Source organism: Phyllobates terribilis, unplaced genomic scaffold, assembly GCF_046119375.1.
Source record: "Phyllobates terribilis strain yellow unplaced genomic scaffold, ASM4611937v1 Scaffold_9__5_contigs__length_417890890, whole genome shotgun sequence".
In the NCBI taxonomy this organism is placed as follows: Eukaryota; Metazoa; Chordata; class Amphibia; order Anura; family Dendrobatidae; genus Phyllobates; species Phyllobates terribilis.
In genome coordinates, this window is record NW_027362769.1 from 63,985,589 (window position 1) to 64,013,398 (window position 27,810).

The following is a 27,810-nucleotide window of genomic DNA, read 5'->3' on the forward strand; positions in this document are numbered from 1 at the left end:
TACTCAGATTGGGTAAGCGTCACTAGTGGGGTACCACAGGGGTCTGTACTAGGCCCAATGTTATTTAATATCTTTATTAACGACATAGTCAACGGGATAAATAGTAAAATATCAATATTTGCAGATGACACAAAGTTATGTAAAACAATTAATACAAAAGAGGACAGTGCAGACCTACAGAGGGATTTGGATAAACTGGGTAGGTGGAGCATTAAATGGCAAATGAGGTTTAATGAGGAGAAATGTAAGGTCATACATATGGGAAGGAAAAATGGAAGTCACCAGTACTCACTGAATGGGAAATCATTGGGGAATTCAGAGATGGAGAAGGACTTGGGCATCTTGATTGATAGCAAACTAATTGGAGTACCCAAAGTCAGGCCGCTGCTGTAAGGGCAAACAGGGTAATGGGATGTATCAGAAGAGGTATAGCTGCAAAGGATGAGAACATTGTTCTTCCACTGTACAAAGCACTGGTCAGACCACACTTGGAATACTGTGCTCAGTTATGGGCCCCAATATATAGAAAGGATATAAATGAGCTTGAAAAGGTACAAAGGAGGGCAACAAAATTAATAAAGGGAATGGAGGGACTGCAATACCCAGAGAGGTTGGCAAAACTAGGACTATTCAGCCTGGAAAAGAGAAGGTTGAGGGGGGACATAATAAATGTGTACAAATATGTTAGGGGACAGTATAGAGATCTTGCCCGGGATTTGTTCAAAAGGAGGGATATTACGGTAACAAGAGGGCATTCACTAAGACTGGAAGAGAAAAGGTTTCAGCACCAGCATAGGAAGGGGTTCTTTACGGTAAGAGCAGTGAGAATATGGAATTCACTGAGTGAGGAGACGGTAATGTCGGATTCACTACACCAGTTCAAGCGGGGACTGGATGCATTTCTAGATACCAGGCAGATATCAGCATATACTTAAAAATAAAATAAAATAGTAGGTTGATACAGGGATTTATTCTGACTGCTGGTTTCAGAGTCGGGAGGGAATTTTTCCTCAGGTGAAGATTGGCCAAATCATTTGGGGTTTTTGCCCTCCTCTGGATCAACTTTAGCAATTACAGAACTAACAGGTCGAACTTGATGGACGCAAGTCTTTATTCGGCTTTACAAACTATGTTACTATGTAATGCAGTCCAATATTCAATGTTTGCATATATCTAAGAATGCTTTCACATTGGGCTAAGAACACACTCGGTGGCCCCGTTGGGGCATACATCCGAACACTCCGCAAAACGGGATTCAGCCGTATGCGATGACAGGCCATAGTCTATAATGGTGCCGGGAGAGAGAATGTGCCCCCTGCTGTGCATCATTTTCGAGCGTGTACACCTACTGGAGCCGGACACCCAGACGTAATCTACTACATGCTTTATTCTGTTCGGATTTGCTGGTCCGGGTTTTTTTTTTATAGCTAGATAGGTAGATGGATATACATAGAAAGTAGATGCAACAACGTAACAATAACAACCATAACCAACCACTAACTAAATGTCACTATATGAGTGGTTGTAACCATGGATACCTAAGCTACTATAATGCCCTGCACATGGGGTAAGGGATATAGCTAATCAGAAGAACTATGCTACATTTCTAATTGGAAGCAATTGCTAACATTATTATTACACCTACTACATTTTGAGATAGGATCTGGGAGATGGGAATACATCTTTAATTACTTAATGTCAAAATTTCATAATTATTGCTGAACAATTTACTTACTATCGATTATTATAGTATCCCCAGATTTCTGAAACTGGTAACAGGTCTGGAACATCTGTTTCTGCACCAGCCAGTAATACTTCTCCACATGCTCCCTTGGTGTTATAATATACTTGATTCGCAATGATACACATTTTTTACAACCTTCCTGGGCTTCCTTCCAACAACATGTTGAGAATCGCTGCACTTAATTAGACAGTTAGAGCCTGCTTACATGGCCCCATGAGGATTTACTTTGCAGAAAGGTGGCTAATATATTTCTATAAGTATGTGGAGAAAAATAGAGTCCCGGTATATGATGGGCAAAAAAGGGAATCTGTCATTAAGATCAACCTCCCAAACCACATATATGGGCATGCAGGTCTTTGATATATTAATCCATCTATACCTTTAACCCCTTCCTGACGGGGCTATTTTCCATTTTTTTCGTTTTCGTTTGTCTCCTCCCCTTCTTCCACGAGCCATAACTTTCTTATTTCTCTGTCCACTTGGCCGCATGAGAGCTTGTTTTTTCACAGGGCAAGTTGTACTTTTGAGAGACATCATTCATTTTATCATGTGACGCATTGGAAAGTGGAGGAAAAAATCCAAGTGCTCCAAAAAAGTGCAATTCAACAATCGATTTTTGTGTTTTTTATTTACCATGTTCATTATAAGGTAAAACTGAACTGGCAATATGATTCTCCAGGCCAGTACGATTCTGCACATATCAAACATGCATGGTAATTTTTTTTATTTAAGTGGTGAAAGAAATTCAGAAATGTGTACAAAAAAAAATTATTTTGTTTTTGTCGCCATTTTCCGAGATCTTTTCCGAAACATTTCCATTTTTCTGAATATGGGACTGTGTGAGGGCTTTTTTTTTGCTCCCTGAGCTGATATTTTTATCAATACCATTTTGGAGTAGATACAATGTTTTGATCACTTCTTATTGCATTCTATTGCAATGTTGCGGCTGCCAAAAAAGTGTAATTCTGGCGTTTCAATTGTCTTTCTAGTTAAATTGTTTGTCAATCGTATTAAATTCTTTTATATTTTGACAGATTGGACTTTTGTGAATGCAGCGATACCAAATATGTGTATTTTTTATTGCTTTATTTTTAATAGGGCAAAAGGGGGGTGATTTGAACTTTTATATTTTTTTCTATTTTTTAACATTTTTTTTCACTTTATGCTGTATTTAATAGTCCCCTAAGGGGACATGAACATGTGATCATCTGATCGCTTGTGCTATACATAACAGTGCATCAACCTTGCTGTACATAGCAAAAACCATGATCTCCTATGAACGCCAGCTACAATATAACTTAACAATGTAACTATGCATTTTGGATGTTTTCTTAGTAGTTTATAGCACTCCTTGCAAAAAAAGCTGAGTATCATCTGCGGCAGGGAGAGGGTATTCTACATTTGCTTATTATGGGACCCTACTGTGCGGCAGTTTAGCTGGTACAATATGCTGTTATGATAGTCCATAAGGTATGCAAAAGATATTAATTAAAAGATTGTTATATTGCAAAAAAACTGCTAATGATTAAAATGTGAACATATTTACTCCTATGATATCCAATGGCCCTGGTCCTGCAAATCAATTCGCACCAACTCTAATAATGGCCCCAAATACTTTTATCCCTCATGTGCACACACATGATAGTCTATTCTCAGAAATCATCTGAAATGATAGAAATGATTTTAATAATATCTAGTTCTAGATAAATGGACAATTATTCCAGGTATACAGAATTATGTTTACCACTGTGGTAACATCATGTTCCTGGAAGTGACAAGAACATACCGATTAGAACAGAAATTTCCATGACTATCATTAGGAACAAACAACTTCGTCTAAATCCCCACAACAGATTAAGCAGTACCAGTGTCCCCTCCACCGCGTCTAACATTGCGGCCATGCAGGACGGACATCACCCAGCTAGTGACAATATGGCAATTGGAATGGTGTCACTGGGTTAGTTTCTGATGTCCCGTCCCCGGGACCTTCAAAGATAACCGGCTCTGCTTTTTTCATCTGTTTGAAGCTGATTTTGGCGTAATTGCAAACACTGTGCGACTGTGTGAGAAGCAGTGATAGCTGTTCTGTTATTAGGGAGTAGGATTATCTTAGCCATTAAAATATATCTTCGGCATTTTTTTCCCAGCCCTTTTTTAATTTGTGACTTTGTTCTACTTTCAAGTTATTGCAGAGCTGAGCCATAAAACTCACACTATTATTGACTTCACACTGGGCAACAGGATCTTGGAGGATATTTTATTCAGACGTCATGCATCAGTGCCGCAGATGGGGTTTAGGACTTTATGTATTAAAAAAATTGCATAAAAATATTATCACTGTAATATATGTTGGAAGAATCCATTAAAGTGAAATAATTGGTTGCTTTTAGAGCAGTATGATCCAGTAATTCACAGAACTATGGTAATTTGCTTACCTTTGCTAATGTAACTTCTTCACTGAAACTGCATAAAACAGTTTGTCTTATTACTGTGGGAATTAGACTATCTCTGACATTATTGTTTGTGCTTATAAATTGATGGCTATGCTGTAATATGTCGAAAATTTGGAAAAAGAACCCAGTCTTTTAGCCCCTGACAATTGTCACTTACTGCTGCTTACTCTCGTAGATATTGCCTCAAGATGTACTTAGTTCATGCACGGAAGACTGGAAGTCAATTGACCTACTATGAAAAAAGTGCACAAGAAAACTTGTATAAACTTCTGGAGAGATGCATCATTGTATCAAACTGTTTATATTACATTTTGGCTTTATTTTTCATCTTAAAACATGGCAAGAAGCAAAGGAGACCTGGGGGACACGAGTTCCCATTCTAGACATTATCATGCTAAATAGCTTTTAGAGTCCACATAATGGCTTCCATCTTTTGATTAGGTAGACTTCTTACTTAAACATACACATTAGAGTAGCTTAGGGCTCGCTCATACCACCATATTATCGGTCGACAAAACATTGGATTTCACTCAAACCAATGTCAGTCTATGGGGAAGCACATGTCCAATTCTTTCCTCCATCTTAGCCGGTCAAAGGAAAAAATTGCAGCATATCCGCGTTTTATCCGATACTTGGATCGCCCTCGGCCATGCTAATCAATGAGTGTTTGGAAACCATCAGACTGCACTCGGATGACATTTCTGCACACTGACACAATGGAGAAGATGGAGACATTGTTTTCTCCATTTTCTCATTCGAGAGAATCAGATCACACTATTCTGACACTCGGATCAGAGTTTGATCAGAGTGTCATTTGCATAATAGGCTCGATTCTCTCGGATGAGAGAAACTACGGCCATCTGACCCTAGCCTTAAATTGTTTTTTTAATCTTATAAGTTATATCGACCACTTATGTCCATATTTCAGGTAAGTAATCAAACACAGGGCTGTAGGAAGATATCTCATCAATGCCATTGAATACTTGACCTCGTTCATTGACCGCTCTTCCTAGTTGTCTAGAGACTATTGCCTATGCTTATTAGTGCCACTTACCAATTTCATTAACTTCAATTTCCTTCTGCCCAATAAAGTACCAAACACAGCCCATCCAATGGGCAAGCAATGCAAACATAGACATAAGAAGGGTTAATACAACTGCGCTGTACTGGGAGTAGCGATCCAATTTTTGCAGTAAGCGAAGAAGTCGGAGTAGACGCACTGTCTTCAGGAGATGGACTCCAAAATACTGAGAATCAAAAAAAAGAGAAACAATGTGAAACATGTGGCGACAAACTAAGAAATATAAACTATATAACTATACAAATTAGCTAAGTACAACCTATATACATGATATTCTATTCATATGCAAAACATTTCAGATTAGTCACAGAACATCTCAAAAGAAGTTATTGTATAACTGTTGGTGGAAAAAAATTGGACATTTTGTTGTTGGGGAGATAAATATGAAATATTCAAACTGTGTTGTGAAAGGAAGGTAACAAAAGTCTAGTGATGTAATCCCCAAAGTTGATGTCATTGGGTTGTGGGTCAACATTCTTCTGTCTTATTTTAGGAGCTGCCTTCTTCTGTTAGAAATGAGTGACCCAGACAAGTGTGAGAAATAAAAACTTTTTTAATGTACAGTAGTTTAGAAAAGTTAGCAAAGATGAATATTTTCACTTACCACATTAACGCTAAATGCATAGAGCAGGTCAAAGGGAAGGGCAGCAATGAGGTCCACAAAGAACCATGTGGTTGCATAGTGCACACAAATAGAACGGGGATCGTACACAACCTGACCAGACTTGCTGACATATGTTGTTCGGAAATTTAAAAGAATATCTGTAAGTAAATCAAGAAAATATGTGATTCAATTTCATTTTTTTTTAAATTTCTAATTGCCTAATTTAACATCACTTTTAATTCAGTGCCAATGCTAATAGTGACTAGTACTTTTCTCACACTGACACAATTACCTCTTACATCTCTTTTTTACTCCACTTCCTAACAGTCCTGTCCAAACTATAAAACTGTGCATACACTTAGACATCTAGATGTTTTTTTTTTAATGGGGAGAGGGGAGATGTCAGACATCACTGTCCGAAGTTCATCTCTCATGAGAACAAGAATGGTAAAATCCAACCGCCCGATCCTCTTTCCCACAGCATCTGTCATGGAGGGATAGATGGGACACCACCAAAGACTTCCGCACTCCAGCCTGGTAAAATCGAAGGGTTTGGCCGATGTGTCTATAGGGCTGTTCACATGTCTGTTTTTTCTGTGGACACAAAAAAACAGACAAGTCCGTTTTTGATTCGAGTCAGGGATCACAATTACCCATACAAGTCTATGGGTCTGTGAAAATCACGGATAGCACACGGATCGCATGGATGGCAATCCGTGTGCTGTCAGTAATGGATAGGAGAAGCTTTGCAGTTTTTTTTCACCAGTGAAAAAAATTACTTATGAAACACATTGGTAAAAAATGACACTAATGAAAATCAGATCCACTGATGAACAATGGTCTGTCTTTTTATGTACGGGAAAAATCATAAAAGTCTATATGAGGCCTTACAATTTCAGACCGGGAAAGGATTAGCCAATTTATTTCCTCCTATATACTGTCTTAATCCATTGGATATAATCACCCCAAAAATCAGTGTTATCACCCGTCCTCTTATGTCTCGGGGAGACATTTATACGGAATCAGCAGGTTTTGCTATATGATCTGACAGCAACATGAGGTAGGGACAGAGACCCTGATTCCAGCGATGTATCACTTACAGTAGTTTACTGGGTGCAGCAGTTGTGATAAAATCACAGTTTTTCTGCTGCAGATCTAGCAGAGCTCTCAATGCTGAGCTCTGTATAACCCCACCCACACCACTGATTGGCAGCTTTCTGTGTTATGTATGATGTATATTGACACAAAACTGCCAATCAGTGCTGGGGGTGTGGTTAGTGGTAATCTCCTGCTGATAAAACACTGGTTTTATTGAAATAGCCAGACATAGCCTAGATTCCATTTAAGACCCCTCAGGCATCAGAGAGAAGGTGCCCATTCTACCTGTGCACCCCTGCAGATAGAAGTAAATGCATCAAATGTAATTTTACAAAGAAACTTTCACTAACCATGGTACTACAAGTACATGCCAGTAAATCCACCATGAACCCCTGAGTTTTTCTCTACAGCCATATGCTGATGTTTTTATCCATGCGCCATTATATGTGCAACACTTTTTCTTAACCCAAAGTCAGTTTCTTCCTCCCACTGATTTCTAAAAATGCAATTCGCCCTAGTAAATAATTAACAAGATGTCTGAACATGAAGCACGGGCTCTACCATTAGCTCGTCTGTGAATAATAACAGGACAATCTTCAATACGTTTGCCTCCCCAGGACATTGGTGCCACAGATCGCTTAAATATTTAGATACTGCATCTTTTGTGAATGAACGTCTGTACCCGCTCCTCGCCCAGCGCTTATGCTGACAAGCTAAAAGGACAGCTCAACGGGGTTCCAGAATGTCCACGGAACAGATATCTCATAAATGATAATACTGTTTGTTTTTACAAAATAGAGTGAAATGAGCAGGCCGGCATTTCTAGCTTTCATTAGGAAGGATGCCCAGGAATTGATAAACATCCAAGCAAGCTGTTGGATGTGATATATTAAGACAGTTGTTGGAAGAATATGCAAAACCTGTACATGTGTTTTCAAGGACTGCCAAAAGCTTGGCTTCCAGTATCAGCGCATGAAAGCTTTACATTCTGCACAATTATTCTACATAGTGGAATGAAAGACAGCAAAGTGTCACTTAGATTGCACAGTGAATTGACAGATAAGATTTAGATCATGTACATGTAGTTGAATGTAATTGTAATTTCATATAAGTCTAAGTGGACCTACTGGATTTATAATCCTTACATTTTATTTGGTGTTTTTATGTTACATTCTATCTGATCCAACACAACAAAAGTTGTGCCATGTTACAACGGACTCTGTATTGCGGTGATATTCATCTCTAGCAGCACTGCTTGAGGGCAGAAGATTTCCACAACAAGCAGCCATAACTTTCCACCATATGGCGCCACACTGAGAGTCTACGGCTCTATAATATAGAGCTGCAGAGATGCCAGGTGCCTTACTACGGGCTTTGTGTATATGGCTCTGCACAAAGCCTAAGAATTGATATACTAATACGTGAATTTTAGGGATAAAATAGGGAAAATATATATAGAATTATTTTTATTTTTTCATATGTATATATAATGTCTGTAAAGCGCTGTGGAATAAGTGAGATAAATAAATAAATATATATATATATAATTTTTTTTACCTAAAATTCTCATACTAATTCAAAGGACAATCAGTTTTGTATTTTTTATACTCTTTTTTTTGTGTTTTAGAATATATATATATTTATCTTTTTTCTATAGACCTCAATTATAATATTAGAGAAAGGCGGACTAGAAAAAGAAACAGCCAAATGCGCAGCTTAGTACAATTTGCTGATTTTGAGTCACGTTTAAACATTTACAAATTGAGAACTAAGCTGTAAATTGCAACATTGCTGGCTGATTCTCTGATCTTTAGCAGGTAGTGGCGGAACTTAAAAAGAATGAACAATTCAGAACAAAGGCTTATCAACACGGAAATAACATGAAAAAATAACAAAGTCATAGAAAAATGAGAAATTCTGAAGGGTTTTATCAGTTTTATGTTAAAAAGCATATTTGTTTTATAATGAATATTTCCATTCATTAACAGTAAGTTGAGATTTTGAAAATTGTTTTGATACAAAAAACTGGTTTGACTTACATTTAAAAAGGGAACTCTAATCATTATATAATGAAAAGTTATGGCACTTGTTTAATACTTTGTGTTTCAGCGACCCAACATTTTCAAGATCTCTGTTTGTTGAAAGTTAATGGAAACTTTTTTTACATTTACAGTAGATGTTGATATTCCATTCTTTTGTAGTCCTGCTTACATAACTTAGAGGCTGTAACAATGTATCAATGTAAAAATTTAGTTTAGAACATGACAATGCTTTTCCAACAATAAAACTTTTCAATCAAAGAAAATTAGAACTAGTAAGTATCATACCAAGCATGAAAAGGATCTCAACGAAGATGTCGCTCACACTCGGTGGGCTACGTGATGAAATGATGTCATCTCGAGTGATGGCGAAGCACACATTGTAAGGAACCGTCACAGCAACATAAAAGGTAGCCAAAAGGATGAGCCAGTCCCAGCCTGCCTTAAAAGTGCCATAGTGCAGTAGAATGAAGCGCGACTTCTGAATTGCAGCAACCTTGTATTCAGGAATTGTGGGCTTCTCGCCAAAAACATTCTATGGATGAGAAAACAGAACACGTCATATTCTTGAAACTTCTTAGAGAAATAGTAAAAAAAAAGACTTGAAGATGACTGGGCTGAAAATGGATTACCATATATCTCAAATCCATTTTCTGAAACACAGCAAAATCAGACATGAACTATGAGACACAAATAGGAATAAGTTCAAAGACTTCCACGTCCAACTTCGAAAATGAGTCTGTAGCATCATTGTCCTTCATCTAAATGAAACAATGTTCATTTTTAAGAGTCAGACCCATAGACAAACTCTTGGAACAGGTTACAGAGTCTGGAAACCTCTGAAGAATGACTATAACATTGAACATTAAGTCTCCGACGTCACAGAGATTTTTTCTGTTGTGAATGAGAATAATATTATAAAACACCGACACGAATAGTCAGAAAGGAGGGAATAGTTCATAGACTCTGTAGAAGTAAATTGTAAATGTCTACATAATAAGAATGATAATAAACTCTGAAGAAGTAAATTATAAATGACACAGTCTATTACATAATCAGTAGCAGATAGTTACTACACTATCCAAAAGAAAGAGCCTATATATAGCACACAAACTGGAGTACTGCATTTGTGACACCCCAGGGGTCTGGTTGCCACAGTAATAGAGATATTATGTCTGAGAGCAAGTGGGAGGTTTCTCTGGTCAGGAGCCCTAAGCATGCAACACGGCCCACCCAGACCTGGGAGGGGAGGAATCTGCCCTTATAAACTGGGTCTGGGGCGGGATTAGGTTAGTCAGAGCCTGGAAAGGGAAAGTGACAACAGGAGCTCTGTAGGAGCAGGAGTGAGTGCCAGAGGCTGGAAGCTAGATAGCTCGCCTTGGCTGAAGACACTAAACCCGGACACGGAGTCCGAGGCAGTGGGGACATCCAGGTCCAGCAGCAGAATCCAACCGGCAGGGGATTCCATGTCCTCTGGCCTTAGAAACCCGAAGGCACGGTCACAAGCAAGGGACCAGCACCGCCATCGTGAAGCAAAGGCTGACGGAAGGCCCCAAGTCACCGGCCATACGGGTGAGCACCACACGGTATACTCAGGGACGTGGGCTACTTTTACCCGCATAGAGCAAGGTAGCCAGGAAAGAGTGCAGAGAGACGGGGAGGCCTACAACTCCACCTGGCCAGGGGAACTCCTGCTTGCTCACAGACTGACCAGGCCCCTACTGCTAACCAGTACTCCCGGGAGGGTCCGCTTTATACCATCAGTAAAGGCCCTGAACTGCACCACACGTCTCTGTGATTCCTTGCCGCACCAGCACCATTACTACTGGGACGCTCACACCATCACTCCCATCATCCACATTAGCTGCCCTGAGGCAATACTTCTCCCGTGGGGAGTTATCCCATACTCGGCTGCGCAAGCAACATCAGCCTCAGCGGTCTGCAGCGCAGCGGCGGTCCCCACTGACCGCAATCCACGGGTGGCGTAGTCGGACAATTACAATACCAATAGACTGCCACTGGTTTGACCGCCCTGGGCACGGACCGGGTCACCGCCACGGAGACTACAACCCCCAGCGATCCGGCTCCGGGTATCCCCCTGCACAGCATAGGCCCAGGGGGCGCGTCACATTCATGTAAAAAATACCACATTTTATTAACATAATGTATAGTTAATAAAATTTTATAAAATAAGATTATTAAATTTATGGCTCTTGGAGAAGGGGCGAACAAAACAAAAATGAAAAACGGAAAATCGCCCGAGGATGAAGGGGTTAATAGTGAATCCAGCACCTGAAGTAGCAGTTTTTTCTCCTTCTCCTTCCATTCAGCCCTTCTTAAATATTCTGTAAGGTATTCATACTATGGAAATTCTTCCAACATATAGATCTAGCCTGCCCCATAAACTACTATTTGATAGGCAATTGCCAAAAATCGGAAGTACTGAAAACGTGCTTTACAATATGACTGTGTGCCACCAATATATTTGTAAGGAAAAAAAATTAAAACACGTGTTAAGATCAACAGGTATGGAAATTATCAGTACTAAAGAGGTCGCAACAATATATCACAAGGATAGGGTCACATGAGCATTGTCTCTCCATCTGAGAAAAAGAGTCCGATTATTGTAATCAGAATAGCATCAGTTTTTCTCAAACGTGGAGAGAAAAAAAGGTTTTCCACCTTTGCCTTTGTGTCAGTCCTTGAAAATTAGACCACACTCAGATGACATTCGAGTGTAGTACAATGTTTTTCATGGCCCCATAGACTTGAATTGCCGATTTTGATCCAACACTTAGATAAAAATCGGACATGTGCACAGCCCCATAGAATATCATGGGTACGAGTGCTATCCGTGAAAATCACAGATAGCAGTGGTCCGAGAAAGTTGGAGCCCTAATAAAAATAATTATTTATACAGAGACTTTACAATTCAGAGGATATGACCTAAATCAGACATTACAGAATAACAAACTAATCACCAATTCAAACAAGGGAGGGACCTGCTTGCAAGAGCTTACAATCTAGATGGATCTTCTGAAGGGACATAGTAAGTAAGAATCCTTGTTTTGTATTCTCATCAGTGGATCACATGTGTATTGCTAGCTAGGGTTTGGTGGATGTCTAATGTAGCATTAAAACCGAGACAGAAATCTTTCGGAAAATTAGATAAAGTACTTTTTGAGTGAGATGCTATCAGAACTATTACTTCAATGTACTGCAGGCTTGGACTGGCCCACAGGAGAACAGGAGAATCCTCCGGTGGGCCACCACCCTCTTATATGAGCAGTACTTGTCACTATACACTTGAATCACTATGTACAGACAAATGCAGCATCTTATTCATGTAACAATCCACCCAGTTCATTGTTATATAAATTTGTGATTGAGGATAATGTCACATTTGCATGTGGCTGAAAAGTTGAGCCCTGGAGTTGGTTACTGGTGGGCACTTGGCAGCCCAGCCCGACACTGCCAAACTGTACATATGGATTGCTATCAGGAGAGTATGGCATTCTACACAGACCAATCATACCTATAACTAGAATTTGTTAGAAATGTGTGCTAACTTGTTCTTTTTCGAAGGAGACATTAACTCAATATTGCTTCTTTTTATAAGTCTCTAAAAAACGTCAAACAATAATAACTAGCTCAGCATCCACAAAGTTTACTCTGTGGTTACCCTGGTGAGATTAGAAATGCCCTCTTGCCGTGCATGGGGTTAAGCTTCTGTACACACTTGATAATTAAGCCCAGCGTGTTGTGTGCTTCTTACCAGCATGACATGATTCTATTTGGAAGAGCAATTTGCAGAGTCTGATAAGTTCTTGGTTGTTTCCTCAAGTCTCCATATGACACTAGTGTACTTACCTTATAGAGTGTGTTCAAGTAAATATTTATTAACATACTTACCTTTACCTGCTGAAATATGCACTATTCTACTCAACCTACATTTAGATAGCGTCAACCTCTTCTGTGGTTTAATTTAGCTAATGATGTCTTAAAAGAAAAGCATGTTATCCAGTCAATTGTAATTTATTATTTACACTGATTTATCACAAGTAGATAAAAAGCTTTAAGGCTATGCGCCCACGATGCAGAAATGCTCCGGATTTTTTCCTGAGCGTTTCTGCATCTCCCTGGCAGAAAAAAACGCACGCGGATTGTACATGCGGATTGTACATGTGGATTGTACATGCGTTTTCCTGCCAGGGACATGCGGATGTGAAGCGTTCTTCACATGCATTTCCGCATGCGGGTTGTCAAGTGCGTTCCAAGCGATTTTAGCATCACTTGGAAAGTGCTTGTCAACTTGGTCACACTATATAAATCCATGCAAACGGCATGGATTTATATAGTATGACTGAGAGAATGTCAAAAAATAAAAAAATAAATATATACTTACCCTCCGATGGCCCGCGCTGTCTTGCTTCGCTCGGTCCTGGCTGCCGGCAGCGGTACACTGAAGGACCTGCCGACGTCAGCGTCGCGTAACCCGTCACATGACTCTGACGTCAGCGCAGGTCCTTCATTCCATCGCGAAGTGCCGGGAAGCAAGGAGGAGCGCAGCGCGGGCCGCCAGAACGTAAGTATACATTTATTTTTTATTTTATTCTTTTTTTTACAGCTTTTTTAATGGTACCTGGGTGTGGATGAGACTCTCCTCTCCTCTACACCCAGGTACCATCCGCACATTAGAACGCGCCAATTACGCAAGTACAGATGCAGTCTTGGGGAATTGGCGCGTTCTAATGCAAGTCAATGGTGGCGAAAACGCAGTGCTTCCGCAAAATAATTGGTAGTGCTGCGTTTTTTTCCGCAATGATAATTCGCAGCGGAAATTTCCGCAGCATGTGCATAGCACATGCGGATTATCATTGGGGGACATGACAGGCCTTCTACCATGCGTTTTTTAAGTGTTTCTGCAGCGTTTTTGCGGCTGCGGAAACGCTTAAAAAACGCTCCGTGTGCACACAGCCTAAGAGCTGTAGCTTTGGATTTCCCATCGGATACCGCGTCATTAGTGTAGACACACATTCAAGGGTGGGATAGGCAATGGAATGGATGAAAATGGTGCGTTTATGCAAAAGTTGGCAAGTATGCTATAAATAAGATCTATTATTTCAATGTTCTCCTTTCTTTCGTGCACATTTACTGAGTGCTAAAAAAAGCTCTATATACCTAAGCACATCCTTAAGAACAGTTTTCCAACCATTATTGCGTAAAATTGCAAATTTATGTAAACCTTTCAAAGAAGCTTGGTAAAATGGCCAAAAGATTCAAACTGGAGTATAGATCAATGCAAGAATAAGAAACAAAATGCCATATCCACCTTTACTCCAAGAGTCTTTGAATGGAATTAGGGGTTCATAGGGAGTGGGAAAAGATTCAAAGCTTCCCCAAATGTAAAAAAAAACTGTGAGCTATTGTCTTAGTATTATGGGACAAAAGTGATGAACAGAAAAGCTTTTATTGACTCACAACTTTGGACTTTAGTCATCTATATCCAGTAGGGACCAAACGTTTAGCGTCCTCTTTTTCTCTGAAGAGGCAATTTGCATTTTTTTTAAAAGTGTGATTCCTTCTCTCTGGTTGTTATGATGCCTTTTTCCTGGTGATTTTAGTAAACCGTAAGCTAATGGTTGTCAGCTATAAGGACGAAAATTGTGTTTGACATTGTTTTATCCCTTTATGCGTTAGCTTTCCACATTTGCTGGTCCAAATATATTGCATATTTTGTCATGGGTAGTCAAATTTTGCCTAATTTTTTTATTTTTATTGTGTGTGTTTTTAGGTTGTGTGTTTTTCCATCAGTACCTTTACTCCATTGGATTCCTTTACTAAGGTTAGACAGGTATAATATTGTATTTTTAAAATATAGGCAAGGTAGGGTAGCTTTACAAATGGGAAAAGGTGATACTTTGGATCAAAAATGCTTTTTAAGGAGCACTTCCAAACTGTAAAAGTAGCCAAATCTTAGTTAGATTAGCAATTAAAGCTTTATGCACTGAAAGGAGTTGTCTGGTGAAAGCAAATTATCATCTAACCACATAATAGGTGATCATTTATTAATCGGTGGTGGTCCAACTCACACTGATCAGCAGATGGGGTAACTTTTTATTACCACTGGAATAGAGCAGCAGGTGATAAGTTTGTTTTCACTGGACAACCCCTTTAAAAATAAATTGGCATTTTTAGGTTGGAGCTACAGATTACTCTGCCAGAGTCGGATCGCCTCAAGATATTTACATTGACTCATAAGATGTCAACATCCTGCTTAGTACAAGAAAAGAACTTCAATGTCCTAACTCGCTGGTACAGATGTCCTGAGCTCCTACACTGAATCTTCCCAGCATCCTATTCATTTCTGTGTAAAAACGACTTGCTGTTCATGTTTCCTCTTTCAAGCATCTTTTAACTGTTTCAGGTTTTCAAAGATGCCAAGCGGTCAAAATAAATGAGCGCAAAATCCTTCATGCATTTGCCACTCTGAAGATGGGCAATAAAATTCAACACAAGTCAATGGGAAGGCTCATCAGATGCCCGGGAAACATCTGGGTGTAATTTTGAGCATTTTTACAGATTTTTTTGAGAAATCACCAGCAGTTTCTTCATTGTTGAATGGAGCTGAAAAACATTTGGAAAACACAAGTAAAAAAAGACACCACAAAAACGTTGTACAAATGCTACAAAAATATAAAAAAAAATTCAAAAAAGTACTCAGGAAAAGGCACAAAAAATGCTAAAAAAGACGCTTCTGGGAAAAAGAAACACCAGCATTTCCTGAAGATTCATTCACTTGAAAAACTCGGTGGGCTGCCTGAAAAGTTATGTGCGCATACCCTTAGGCTGTGTTCCCACAATGAGTTTTTATTGAGTTTTTGATGTTGCAGAATTTCTGCACCATTTCTGCAGCTATTATTTAAATTAGGTTAATGGTGTTTATTATGTTTGTATGTGTATTTTTTTTTACCATGCGTTTTTATCACATTTTTGTGTCTTGTTGGTGTGTCATGGTTTAAATAAAGCTGCTTTGTTATTCAAACTTCCTGGTATTTGGCTTTGACAAAACTTTATTGACATACTTAGGTGTGGATTAAATGCTTTGTTGATGCGTTCCGCAGCGGAAACACACTAGAGACGCATGTACGTTTTTTACCTGCAGAATTTCTATATATCATGCAAGTCTACACTGTGTTCCAAATTATTATGCAAATAATATTTTCTCAGATTTTCCCAAATTACCTATATGAATTGCAGTCATTGTAATTTTCCAGTCAAATAACTATTAGAGTACAATTGAAAAGTTTTTGTACAAACTGCCTATGATAACAGTATATTTTTTAAAAAATAAAAAATTCAAACTGCACTCAAAATGCATGTTCCAAATTATAATGCACAGCAGAGTTTTCAACCTTTTCATTTTAATAAAGAACAAAAAATGGTCATTTTTGAAATTATAAGCATTAGCAGGTTATTACATACTGAAATCAAACAGTTTTCAACTCAAAACTTTATTCTAGGTGATATTACATTTGCACATAGGACCCTTTGTTCGAAAGGAGCTTCTGAACTCTCTCGTCCATTGAATTTGTCAGGTTTTGGATGGTTTCTGCTTCAATTGTTTTGCATGAGGACAGAATACCCTCCCAGAGCTGTTGCTTAGATGTGAACTGCCTCCCGCCATCATAGACACTCCTTTTGATGATGCTCCAGAGTTTCTCAATGGGGTTGAGGTCAGGGGAGCATGGGTGCCACACCATAAGTTTGTCCCCTTTTATGCCCATAGCAGCCAGAGATGCAGATGTGTTATGTGCAGCATGAGACGGGGCATTATCATGCATGAAATGATCTCGATGGTCCAGATGGATGGAGTGGAGGATGGCTGGTTGATGGACACCCCATGCAAACACGGCTACGGCGCTAACAAGGAAGAGGTGGAGTAATGTTTTGGGCTGGAATCATGGGGAGAGAGATTGTCGGCCCTTTTAGGATCCCTGAAGGGGTAAAGATGAACTCCATAATGTATTTTGAGTTTCTCAAACAGCACTTCCTTCCATGGTTCAAGAAGAAGAACCGTGTATTTCACAGCAAGATCATTTTCATGCAAAAATGTTACAAGGAGTCAGGGGCTGGCAGCTGCAGAGCTCGCCCTGACTGAGAAGTTATCACCGGACCCGGCGTCCGAGGCTGTGGGGACTAATCTTACCCAGCAGCAGAAACCGACCGGCAGGGGATTGCAGGTCCTCTGGCCCAGAAACCCGAAGGCACGGTCACACGCATGGGACCAGCACCGCCGTCATGGAGCGGAAGCTACTAGAAGGCCCCGAGTCACCGGCCATACGGGTGAGCACCACACGGTACACTCAGGGACGTGGGCTACTTATACCCGCCTCTAGCAAGGTAGCCAGAAGAGTATCGTTAGTTTGGGAGGCCTACAACTCCGCCTGGCCAGGGGAGATCCCATCTGCTCAAGGACTGACCAGGCCCCAATCGCTAGCCAGTACTCCGGGAGGGTCTATCTTTGTCACCAGTAAAGACCCTGAACTACACCGTACCGTCTCCGAGTGGTTCCTGCTACCCCCATCATCCACGTCGGCTGCCCTGAGGCCATACCCCTCCCGTTGGGGGTTATACTATCACGCTGCACAATCCTACCACCGGCCTCAGCGGTCTGCCCTGCAGCAGCAGCTCCTTAGCTGTACTCAACGGGTGGCGTAGTCGTCCAACATCTACCGCTAATACAGCGCCACTTAGTCTGACTCCCTGGGCACGGACCGGGTCACCGCCACGAGACTACAACCCTCAACAGATCCGGCTCCGGGTAAGCTCCCGCGTGCGCAACGCAGCGCGACACAGGCCCAGGGGCGCGTCAACTTGTCATGTGCGTTACCATATTCTTTCTAAACCTGGGTTGTACGGACCCATAGCAAGTGCCTGCAGGCTGTTATGAGGTCGTACTGTGTCTCTAATTTCATTTTAGGGGCTTGTCCGGCCTTAGGATACAAGTATGCAGTCATACTATGCGACTGCAGACTTGTGAATCCTCACATCATGTGCACTGAGCGCTGTGAGGATTCTCCGTTACCGGGAGAGGGTGATTTGTATAATTCTGGACACATTCTGACTAGACGGTGTCCAGCCTCAGTCAATACACTTGCATTTGACGAGGCTGTGTACGTCTAGTTGGCACGTGACCGCATGTATGCAAATTACATTCTTGCAGTCACGTGGCGTTGGCACCGGAGAACCTCACAGCGTGCAGTATATGTGTGATGTGAAGATTCATAAGACCACAGGAGTGACTGAAGACTTGTAACCTAAGGCCAGACAACCCCTTTGATTTCTCCATGCCTCCATGAGAAAATAATTGTGGCATGGATAAATGCATGATACATCAGACAGATATTGTCTTCTCCCTGAGGCACTAGATGGGCATACACAGAGTGATATTTTCAAAACTCACCCAGGTTTTTCTGCTACTACTTCAATGGTCTTAGTGGGTATGGAATAGCTCTATACATTGATACTTTTCAGTGACAAGGAAATAGCTAAACTTTGGAAAAATAATAGGATTTAAGCATTTGGGTCCTCATTTGATATTTCTGTGGATATTTTCACGTAATGCGTTTAGCCAACAATAATGGTCACACAGTCAGCAGGCATAAAACATCATAGAAATCATGTGTAAGAGTTCAGCTAGGTTCTTTGTCATCACATTGGGAATTGGGAAATGATGAGTCAGGTGATGAGCTCAAGAGTATAAAAATATTTCCTACTAAATTTTGAAGCAATCAGCACACTTGTCAGGATGTTACTGAATTAACAAAGAGAAAATGCACCAGCTTGAAAGAGGAAAGCTCCCTTGATGGTAATGAGCTCCCTAGAATAGCACAGCTCACACACAAACATCGCACTCACATTCAGCCGCACCAATTAGGGCAAAACTATGCTGCTCGCTATACGGAGGAGCAAAGAGGAACCGCGGAATGACACGATTTAAAGTTAATCCATTTAGGAATAATCTATATGTATACAGTTCTATATTTTTGCACTGTATACAAGACTGTACTATGGTTTTAATATTAGCATGACCCTTCAACTAATGACTTGTATCAAGACGGAGAAGAATTTATTTAAGCATACCTATTGATTTGCTTGGTATACAATGTTCTGCATAATGCATCTATTTACGGAGCCCATTTTCTGTAATTAACTGAGGATCTATTTTTAATCTTTCCTTATAGAGTATAATGCATTAGTTCTGGACATGCACCTTATAACTATTTCTCTATATCAGCCAGTTACACTCCTTACTCCTTTCCGTGTTGTTAGGTACAGAAGTCACCATGTTCCAGCAGACATGATTAGCAGCAATGGTGCTATAATTTTGTCATTAATCAGCAATTTTCCAGAGAAAAATAAAATTAGAGATACTTAAGGAGGCTGTCCTACTCAATTTTTTATTTTTATTTTTTGGCTGCAGCAGTGACATCTTGATTAACCCCTTAACACCCGAGGGTGGTTTGCACGTTAATGACCAGGCCAATTTTTACAATTCCGACCACTGTCACTTTATGAGGTAATTACTCTGGAACGCTTCAACAGATCCCCCTGATTCTGAGACTGTTTTTTCGTGACATATTGTACTTCATGATTTTGGTAAAATTTCTTCGATATCACTTGCGTTTATTTATGAAAAAAATGGAAATTTGGCGAAAATGTTGAAAATTTTGCAATTTTCAAAATTTGAATTTTTATGCCCTTAAATCAGAGAGATATGTCACACAAAATACTTAATAAGTAACATTTCCCACATGTGTACTTTACATCAGCACAATTTTGGAATCAAATTTTTTTTTTATTAGGGAGCTATAAGGGTTAAAAGTTGACCAGCGATTTCTCATTTTTCCAACAAAATTTCCAAAACCATTTTTTAGGGACCACATCACATTTGAAGTCACTTTGAGAGGTCTTTATGACAGAAAATACCAAAAAGTGACACGATTCTAAAAACTGCACCCCTCAAGGTACTCAAAACCACATTCAAGAACTTTATTAACCCTTCAGGTACTTCACAGGAATTTTTTGAATGTGGAAGAAAAAAATGAACATTTAACTTTTTTCACAAAAATGTTAATTTAGACCCAATTTTTTTTATTTTCACAGGGGTAACAAGAAAAAATGGACACCAAAATTTGTTGTGCATTTTCCCCTGGGCAGGCAGATACCCCATATGTGGGGAAAAACCACTGTTTGGGCGCACGGCAGGGCTCGGAAGGGAAGGAGCGCCATTTGACTTTTTGATTGTAAAATTTGCTTGAATAATTAGCAGATACCATGTCGCGTTTGGAGAGCTCCTGTGTGCCTAATGAAAAAGTGGAAAAAAAAACACTTTTTCATTTTTACGAATCAATTTGTGAAGCACCTGGGGGTTCCAAGTGCTCACTATGCATCTAGATAGGTGCCTTGGGGGGGTCTAGTTTCCAAAATGGGGTCACTTGTGGGGGAGCTCCAATGTTTAGGCACGCAGGGGCTCTCCAAACGCAACATGGCGTCCGCTAACAATTTGAGCCGATTTTCCATTCAATTTGTTAGCGGACACCATGTCGCGTTTGGAGAGCCCCTGATGTGCCTAAACAGTGGAGCTCCCCGACAAGTGACCCCATTTTGGAAACTATACCCCTCAAGGATTTTATTAAGAGGTATAGTGAACATTTTGAACCCAGAGGTACGACACAGAATTTGATAACATTAGGTCATCATATTGAATAAGTTGTCATTAGTCTTGAGCGCAAGTGCTCGCTACTTGAGTTTGCATCGGGTACTCAGGTATGCACCATGTACTGCGTGTGCTCGAGTGACATGCTCGAGTCCCTGCCCCGCATGTTTCATGGTTATTAGACACCCCAAAAAAAACATGCGGGGATCGCTCGTGCATGGCAGGCAATCCCCGCAGAGTTTTTTTGGCCGCGAAGCATATGGGGCGGAGACTCGAGCATGTCACTCAAATACCCACGATACTCAATGCATACCCGAGCACCCGATGCAAACTCAAGTAGCGAGCACTTGCGCTCAACACTAGTCACCACATTGTCATCTTTTTTTCTTACTTTTGAAAAAAATCCCAACCCCATCACAACCCTAACCCCAAACCCAGCCCCAACCCTAGCCCTAACCCTAGCCCAACCCTAACCCGAGAGTTTATTTTTTACGCCGTTCCTCGTGCGGTATAAGTGATTAGACGACCTTATTCTTCGGGTCGGTGAGACTACAGCGATACCAGAATCATATGGGGTTTTTATGACTGACAGCTGTCACACACTAAAAGACGCATTTTTTGTAAAATCTAGTTTTTGCATCGCCATATTTTGAGAGCTATAATTTTTCCAGATTTTGGCAGACAGTTGTGTGACGGTTTGTTTTTTGCGGGATGAGTTGACGTTGTTATTGGTGCCATTTTCAGGCACATGACATTTTTTGATCGCTTTCTATTCCGATTTTTGGGAGGCAGAATAAACAAAAAACAACAATTCAGGAATTGTTTTTTTTTTTTTTTATTCTGTTCTGCGTGTGGTAAAATTGATAATGCAGCTTTATTCTTCGGGTCAGTACGTTTACAGCGGTACCACATTTCTATCGTTTTTCTATGTTTTGCACTTTTACATAATAAAAGCAATCTTATAGAAAAAATTATTTTTTAGCATAGCTTTATTCTGAGAGCTATAACTTTTTATTTTTTGGCTGATGGAGCTGTATGGTGGCTTGTATTTTGCGGGACGAGATGACCTTTTTTAGCGGTACCATTTTTATTTATATTCGTCTTTTTGATCGCGTGTTATTCCATTTTTTGTTTGGCGGTATGATGATAAAGCATTGTTTTTTGCTTCGTTTTTTTTTTTTTTTTTACCGTGTTCACTGAAGGGGTTAACTAGTGGGACAGTTTTATAGGTCAGGTTGTTCCGGACGCGGTGATACCAAATATGTGTACTTTTATTGTTTTTTTTTTTGTTTTTTTTTTATAGTAATATTTATTGATGGGTACATTATATTTTTATTTTTGGTGGATTATTATTTTTTATTTATTTTTTATATTTTTACAATTTTTAAAAAATTTTTTTTTTCACTTTCTGACAGTTTTTATACTTTTTTACTTTGTCCCACTCTGGGACTTTCACTTTTTTTTCTCTGATCGCCTGCATGGCACAGGAATGCAGCACCATCCCTGTGCCATGCAGGCTGTCAGCGCTGGACAGGGAGAAGATAGTTTGGAGATGCACTGCGCATGTCCAAAAAATCTTCCTGCTGTCTGGTGACCCGGATATTGTCATGACGACATCGGGTCATCATGGCAACATCCTGGAAGCCGCGGCAGACAGTGCTGGAAGCCGGAAGAGGAGGTGAGTATCTGCGATCACCTCCCCTTGCCACCGCAATGCTGCGATCGACTTCGATCGCAGCATTGCGGGGGTTAATGTGCGGGGAGCGGTGCGGGACCGCTCCCTGCACATAGTACCGGGTGTCAGCTGTGACAATCAGCTGACACCTGGCGGCGATCGCGCCCGCACAGCCTGTGTGTGCGCGCGATCGCGATGACGTACTAATATGGGTCTGGCTCTTAAGTCCCAGGACACAGACGCGTATTAGTACATCTAATGTTGTTAAGGGGTTAAAGTGCACATCACTAAGCTAAAAACTGTGCTGAAGTGCATACAGTAGCTTGAGCTGCTGGGCTTGGTGATTGGATGCAGCGGTGATGTGTGTTGTAGTCATGGCATCACCACCACAGCAAAGAAACAAAGACCGATGCAGAGGTGGAGACCCAGGGAGAGTGAGTGACAGCATATTTTAACCAAACTGTCGCGCCCCCGTGGGACTTACTGTTTTGGGGACAGTATATATATATCACAGTGGCTGGCCCAGGGCGGACAGTGCACAAAAGGGGTAGCGATTACTAATAAAGTTTGGAGAAATTCGTGACGCCACCTGTGGTGTCTGGTGAAGGTCACCAGCGCTGCAACAGTCCTCTGAGGCAGGTGACAGGGCAGCTAAAGATGGTACAGCTCCCCACAGGTGGAGCGGGCCTCAGGGCAGTGTAGATAGATAGATGGTGGGTGCGCTGGGCGTTGTGGTGCAGGTAGAGATATAATGGCGCGGCCGGAGTAACGGACAGAGACAGGGGGTTTTGCTTCATTACCTTTACTGGTACAGCTGGTAGATATGGTCCGGGGTACTCTAGGTGAAGGGCGCACCTTTGGACTTCTCCCCAGGGAGCGGGTATAAGGCCTCCTGATCCGTGTCTGCCTCTGTGTAAGCTCCTGGCCAGCCTGCAACTGTGCCTAGCTTATGTGTCTTGCTTTTTACTCCACCTGTTGCTCTGAAGTAGGACCTCCGGTTGGTAACCACTTTCCCTGGACGTCGGGGCCTTCGGAGTTCCTGGTCCTGTATGTGTCTAGCTTCAGGTTTGCCAGGGACTTGTAGTCCTCCTGGGATTCCGGCTTTCCCTACTGGGTATAAAGGGTCCCTGTAGGCTCGGACCCGGTGTCCAGTAGATATACTGGGGTGAGCCTGGTATACTCCTCTGCCCCCTTTATCACTTCTTTCTTCCACTCGCCTTCGGCCATGCTCGGGGCCCTCACTAGGCTTCAGGGCTGCTGGAGGCCTAGCTTGCCTCACACAGCAGCCTGCGTGCTCCTCTCTGAACACTCACTTGAAACTAATCTGAGCTGCCTGGTTCCACCTTCCCTTTATATATCCCTATCAGGGCTCCCTCTGCTGGTATGAGGTGGAAGGTGGAGGTGTTTGCATGTAGTGAAGGCCTCTTGTGGAGAATTCCATCCATGCACCCTTCTGGGTTCTGTGGCACCCTGCGCAGCAGGGCGCCACAAAACACAGGCCCATGGAATACAGAAATTTATTCTTGGAAAACCCCTTTAAAGGAGTTGTCTATTTCAGTCATGGCTGAAAGTGTTGGCATCCTTGAAATTGTTCCAGAAAATGAAGTGTTTCTCCCAGAAAATTATTGCAGTTACACATGTTTTGTTATACACATGTTTAGAATCATAGAATCATAGAATCATAGAATGGTAGAGTTGGAAGGGACCTCCTGGGTCATCTGGTCCAACCCCCTGCTCAAAGCAGGATTCACTAGATCATCTCAGACAGATGTCTGTCCAGCCTCTGTTTGAAGACGTCCATTGAAGGGGAACTCACCACCTCTCGTGGCAGCCTGTTCCACTCATTAATCACCCTAACTGTCAAAAAGTTTTTTCTAATATCTAATCTGTGTCTCCTCCCATTTAGTTTCATCCCATTGCTTCTAGTCTTTCCTTGTGCAAATGAGAATAAAGATGATCCTTCTACAATGTGACAGCCCTTGACATATTTGTAGACAGCTATTAAGTCTCCTCTCAGTCTTCTTTTTTGCAAGCTAAACATTCCCAAATCCTGCAACCGTTCCTCATAGGACATGGTTTGCAGACCAGTCACCATTCTGGTCGCTCATCTCTGAACTTGCTCCAGTTTGTCTATGTCTTTTTTAAAATGTGGTGCCCAAAACTGTACACAGTATTCCAGATGAGGTCTGACCAAAGAGGAGTAAAGACCGATAATGACTTCACGTGATCTAGACTGTATGCTTCTGTTAATACATCCCAGAATTGTATTTGCCTTTTTTGCTGCTGCATCACACTGTTGACTCATGTTCAGTCTATGATCTATTAGTATACCTAAGTCTTTTTCACATGTACTGTTGCTTAGCTCTATTCCTCCCATTCTGTATATGCTTTTTTCATTTTTATTGCCCAGATGTAGTACTTTGCATTTTTCCCTGTTAAAAACCATTCTGTTGGTTGCTGCCCACTGCTCCAGTTTATTTAGGTCTTTTTGAATCCTCTCTCTCTCTTCTCTAGTATTAGCTATCCCTCCTAGCTTTGTGTCATCAGCAAATTTAATCAGTTTACCCTCAATTCCTTCATCTAAATCATTGATAAAGATGTTGAACAATACAGGTCCCAGGACGGAGCCCTGTGGTACCCCACTTGAGACATTCATCCAGCTGGATGTGAAGCCATTTACAACCACCCTTTGAGTCCGATCACTAAGCCAGTTATGAATCCACCTAACAGTTGCCTGGTCCATTGCATACTTGGTCATTTTTTCAATAAGGATGATGTGAGATACTTTGTCAAATGCTTTGCTGAAGTCAAGATATACTATATCTACAGCATTTCCCTGATCCACCCAGTCAGTGATTCTGTCATAGAAGGAAATTAAGTTAGTCTGACATGACTTGTTAGTTACAAACCCATGCTGACTCTGGTTAATCACTTCATTCTTATCCATGTACTTACATACATGTTGTTTAATAATTTGTTCAAAGATCTTTCCTGGTATAGAAGTCAGACTCACCGGCCTATAGTTCCCTGGGTCCACCTTCTTCCCCTTTTTGAAGATAGGAACAACATTTGCTCTTCTCCAGTCTTCTGGGACTTCTCCTGTTCTCCAAGAATTTTCAAAGATTATGGAGAGTGGTTGTAAAATTTCTTCTACAATCTCCTTCAGTACTCTGGGGTGTAATTCATCTGGACCTGGAGACTTGAACTCATTTATGTTAGCTAAATATTCCCTCACAATCTTTCTGTTTACTGATAACTTGGATTCCTCTATTCCTTTAAAAGGACAGTGAAGATCAGTTGATGTTACATTTTCTTTCTGAGAGAAAACAGATGCAAAATAGGAATTAAAAAGTTCGGCCTTCTCAACATCCTCTCTTACCATTTCTCCATTTTCATCCTGTAAAAATCCTATAGCATCTTTGACTTTTCTTTTACTTTTGACATACCCCCAAAATCCTTTTTTATTGCTTTTGACATCTCTTGCAAGCCTTAATTCATTGTCAGCTTTAGCTAACCTGATACGTGCCCTGCAGGATCTGCAGACTGCATTATAATCTTCTTTAGATATGCCTCCCTCTTTCCATTTAATAAACATTTCTTTCTTTCTTTTTAGCATGTGTTTAAGTTCTGTGTTCATCCATCCTGGTTTCCTTAAATGCTTCCCATTCTTCCTACTTTTTGGGATTGTTAACGATTGTGCTTTGAGAATCTCATTTTTAAAAATTTCCCATCCTTCCTGGACATTTTTGTCCTTAAGGACATCCAGCCATTGGATCCCTCCTATTCTCTTTCTGAGTCTCTTAAAATCTGCCTTTCTAAAATCTAACCTTGAAGTTTGAGTCTTCACATGTCTTCCTCCTCTAGTTATCCAAAATTCTATAATAGCATGATCGCTGCCTCCTAGGGTCCCAGCCACCTTTACCTCCTCAACCATTTCCTCCCTGTTTATAAGGATTAGATCCAAAGTAGCAGATCCCCTTGTTTTCTCCCCTACCTTTTGGAAGATAAAGTTGTCAGCAAGAGAGGATAAGAATTTGCTTGACCTGTTAGTTTTACTTGAGAGAGATTCCCAACAAATGTCTGGATAGTTGAAATCTCCCATGACCACTACGTCATATTTTTTGGAGAACTTGGTCATTTGATACATAAAGAGTTCATCCATATCTTCAGCTTGCCCAGGTGGCCTGTAGTAAATGCCTACAATGGTGTCCTTTCCGTTGTTCTCTCCTTGTATTCTTACCCAAACAGTTTCCACAGAACTCCCAGTCTCTGAAGCTTCAATCTCTGTGCAGATATACGCTTTTCTAACATACAATGCAACACCTCCTCCTCGTTTATCAAGTCTGTTTCTTGCAAATAAGTTGTATCCTTTTAGCCTTTTATTCCAATCATGTGTATCGTCCCACCAAGTTTCAGTGATTCCAATAACATCATATTCCTTTTCCTGCGTTAGTAGTTCCAATTCTCCTTGTTTGTTGCCCATGCTTTGTGCATTTGTATAAAAACATTTTAGTTTGTGATTGGTTTCTCTTCCTCCCATATTTTTATTATTTAAATTGTTTTGTCTTTGTTCTTCCTTTCCACTTCCAGTAGCAGAGATCTCAATAGTATTTGTCAGCTGTATGGCTTTTTCTGGCCTTTTGCTTCCCTTCCCACATTGTTCTAGTTTAAAGCTCTTCTGATGAGTGTGGCAAGGCGACTTCCAAATACATGTTTTCCAGTCTTCGTAAGGTGCACCCCATCTCTAGCAAGTAGTCCATCGTATAGGTAATTCATTCCGTGATCCAGAAATCCAAATCCTTGTTGACGGCACCATCGACGTAGCCAGTTGTTCACCTGTAGAATCTTATTCCACCTCATTGTTCCATGGCCATCCACTGGGAGGATGGATGAGAAGACCACCTGCGCTCCCAATTCTTTCACTTTCTTGCCTAAGTCTTCAAAGTCACTGCAGATGGTTTCCAGGTCCTTTCTTGCGGTGTCATTTGTCCCCACATGTATTAGCAGGAATGGGTAGTGATCTGTAGGTCTGAAGAGTCTTGATATCCTGTCAGACACATCTTTAATTTTTGCTCCTGGAAGACAGCACATTTCTCTTGAGGTTATGTCTGGTCTGCAGATAGTGGCCTCTGTTCCTCTTAACAGGGAATCCCCCATGACCACCACTCTCCGTTTTTTCTTCACAACATTCTTCTTTCTCCATCCAGGAGGATTCTGAGGGCTTACAAGGTTATTCATTGCTGGCAAAGTCTTATTTTGCTGTATTTCTTCATGGTTCTCCTGTGTGAGAGCCTGGTACTGGTTCCTGAGCAGTATGGGTGCTGACTGCCTCTCGATCCTCCTGCTTCTGTGGGTCACATGCTTCCATTCCTCTGTTTCGTCAGGTGCAGTTCG

General features: G+C 40.9%; 1 protein-coding gene across 1 annotated transcript in view; it reads right to left on the reverse strand.

The window, feature by feature from the left end:
* Nucleotides 1-27,810, reverse strand: part of LOC141161570 (voltage-gated delayed rectifier potassium channel KCNH8-like) — a 754,200-nt gene that overhangs the window by 168,623 nt on the left and 557,767 nt on the right. The window contains exons 5-7 of the mRNA XM_073646536.1: nucleotides 9,308-9,554; nucleotides 5,883-6,040; nucleotides 5,252-5,444 (exon numbers count right to left, since the gene is read on the reverse strand). Coding sequence (XP_073502637.1) covers nucleotides 5,252-5,444; nucleotides 5,883-6,040; nucleotides 9,308-9,554 — 598 coding nt within the window. The remainder of the gene's footprint in view (nucleotides 1-5,251; nucleotides 5,445-5,882; nucleotides 6,041-9,307; nucleotides 9,555-27,810) is intronic.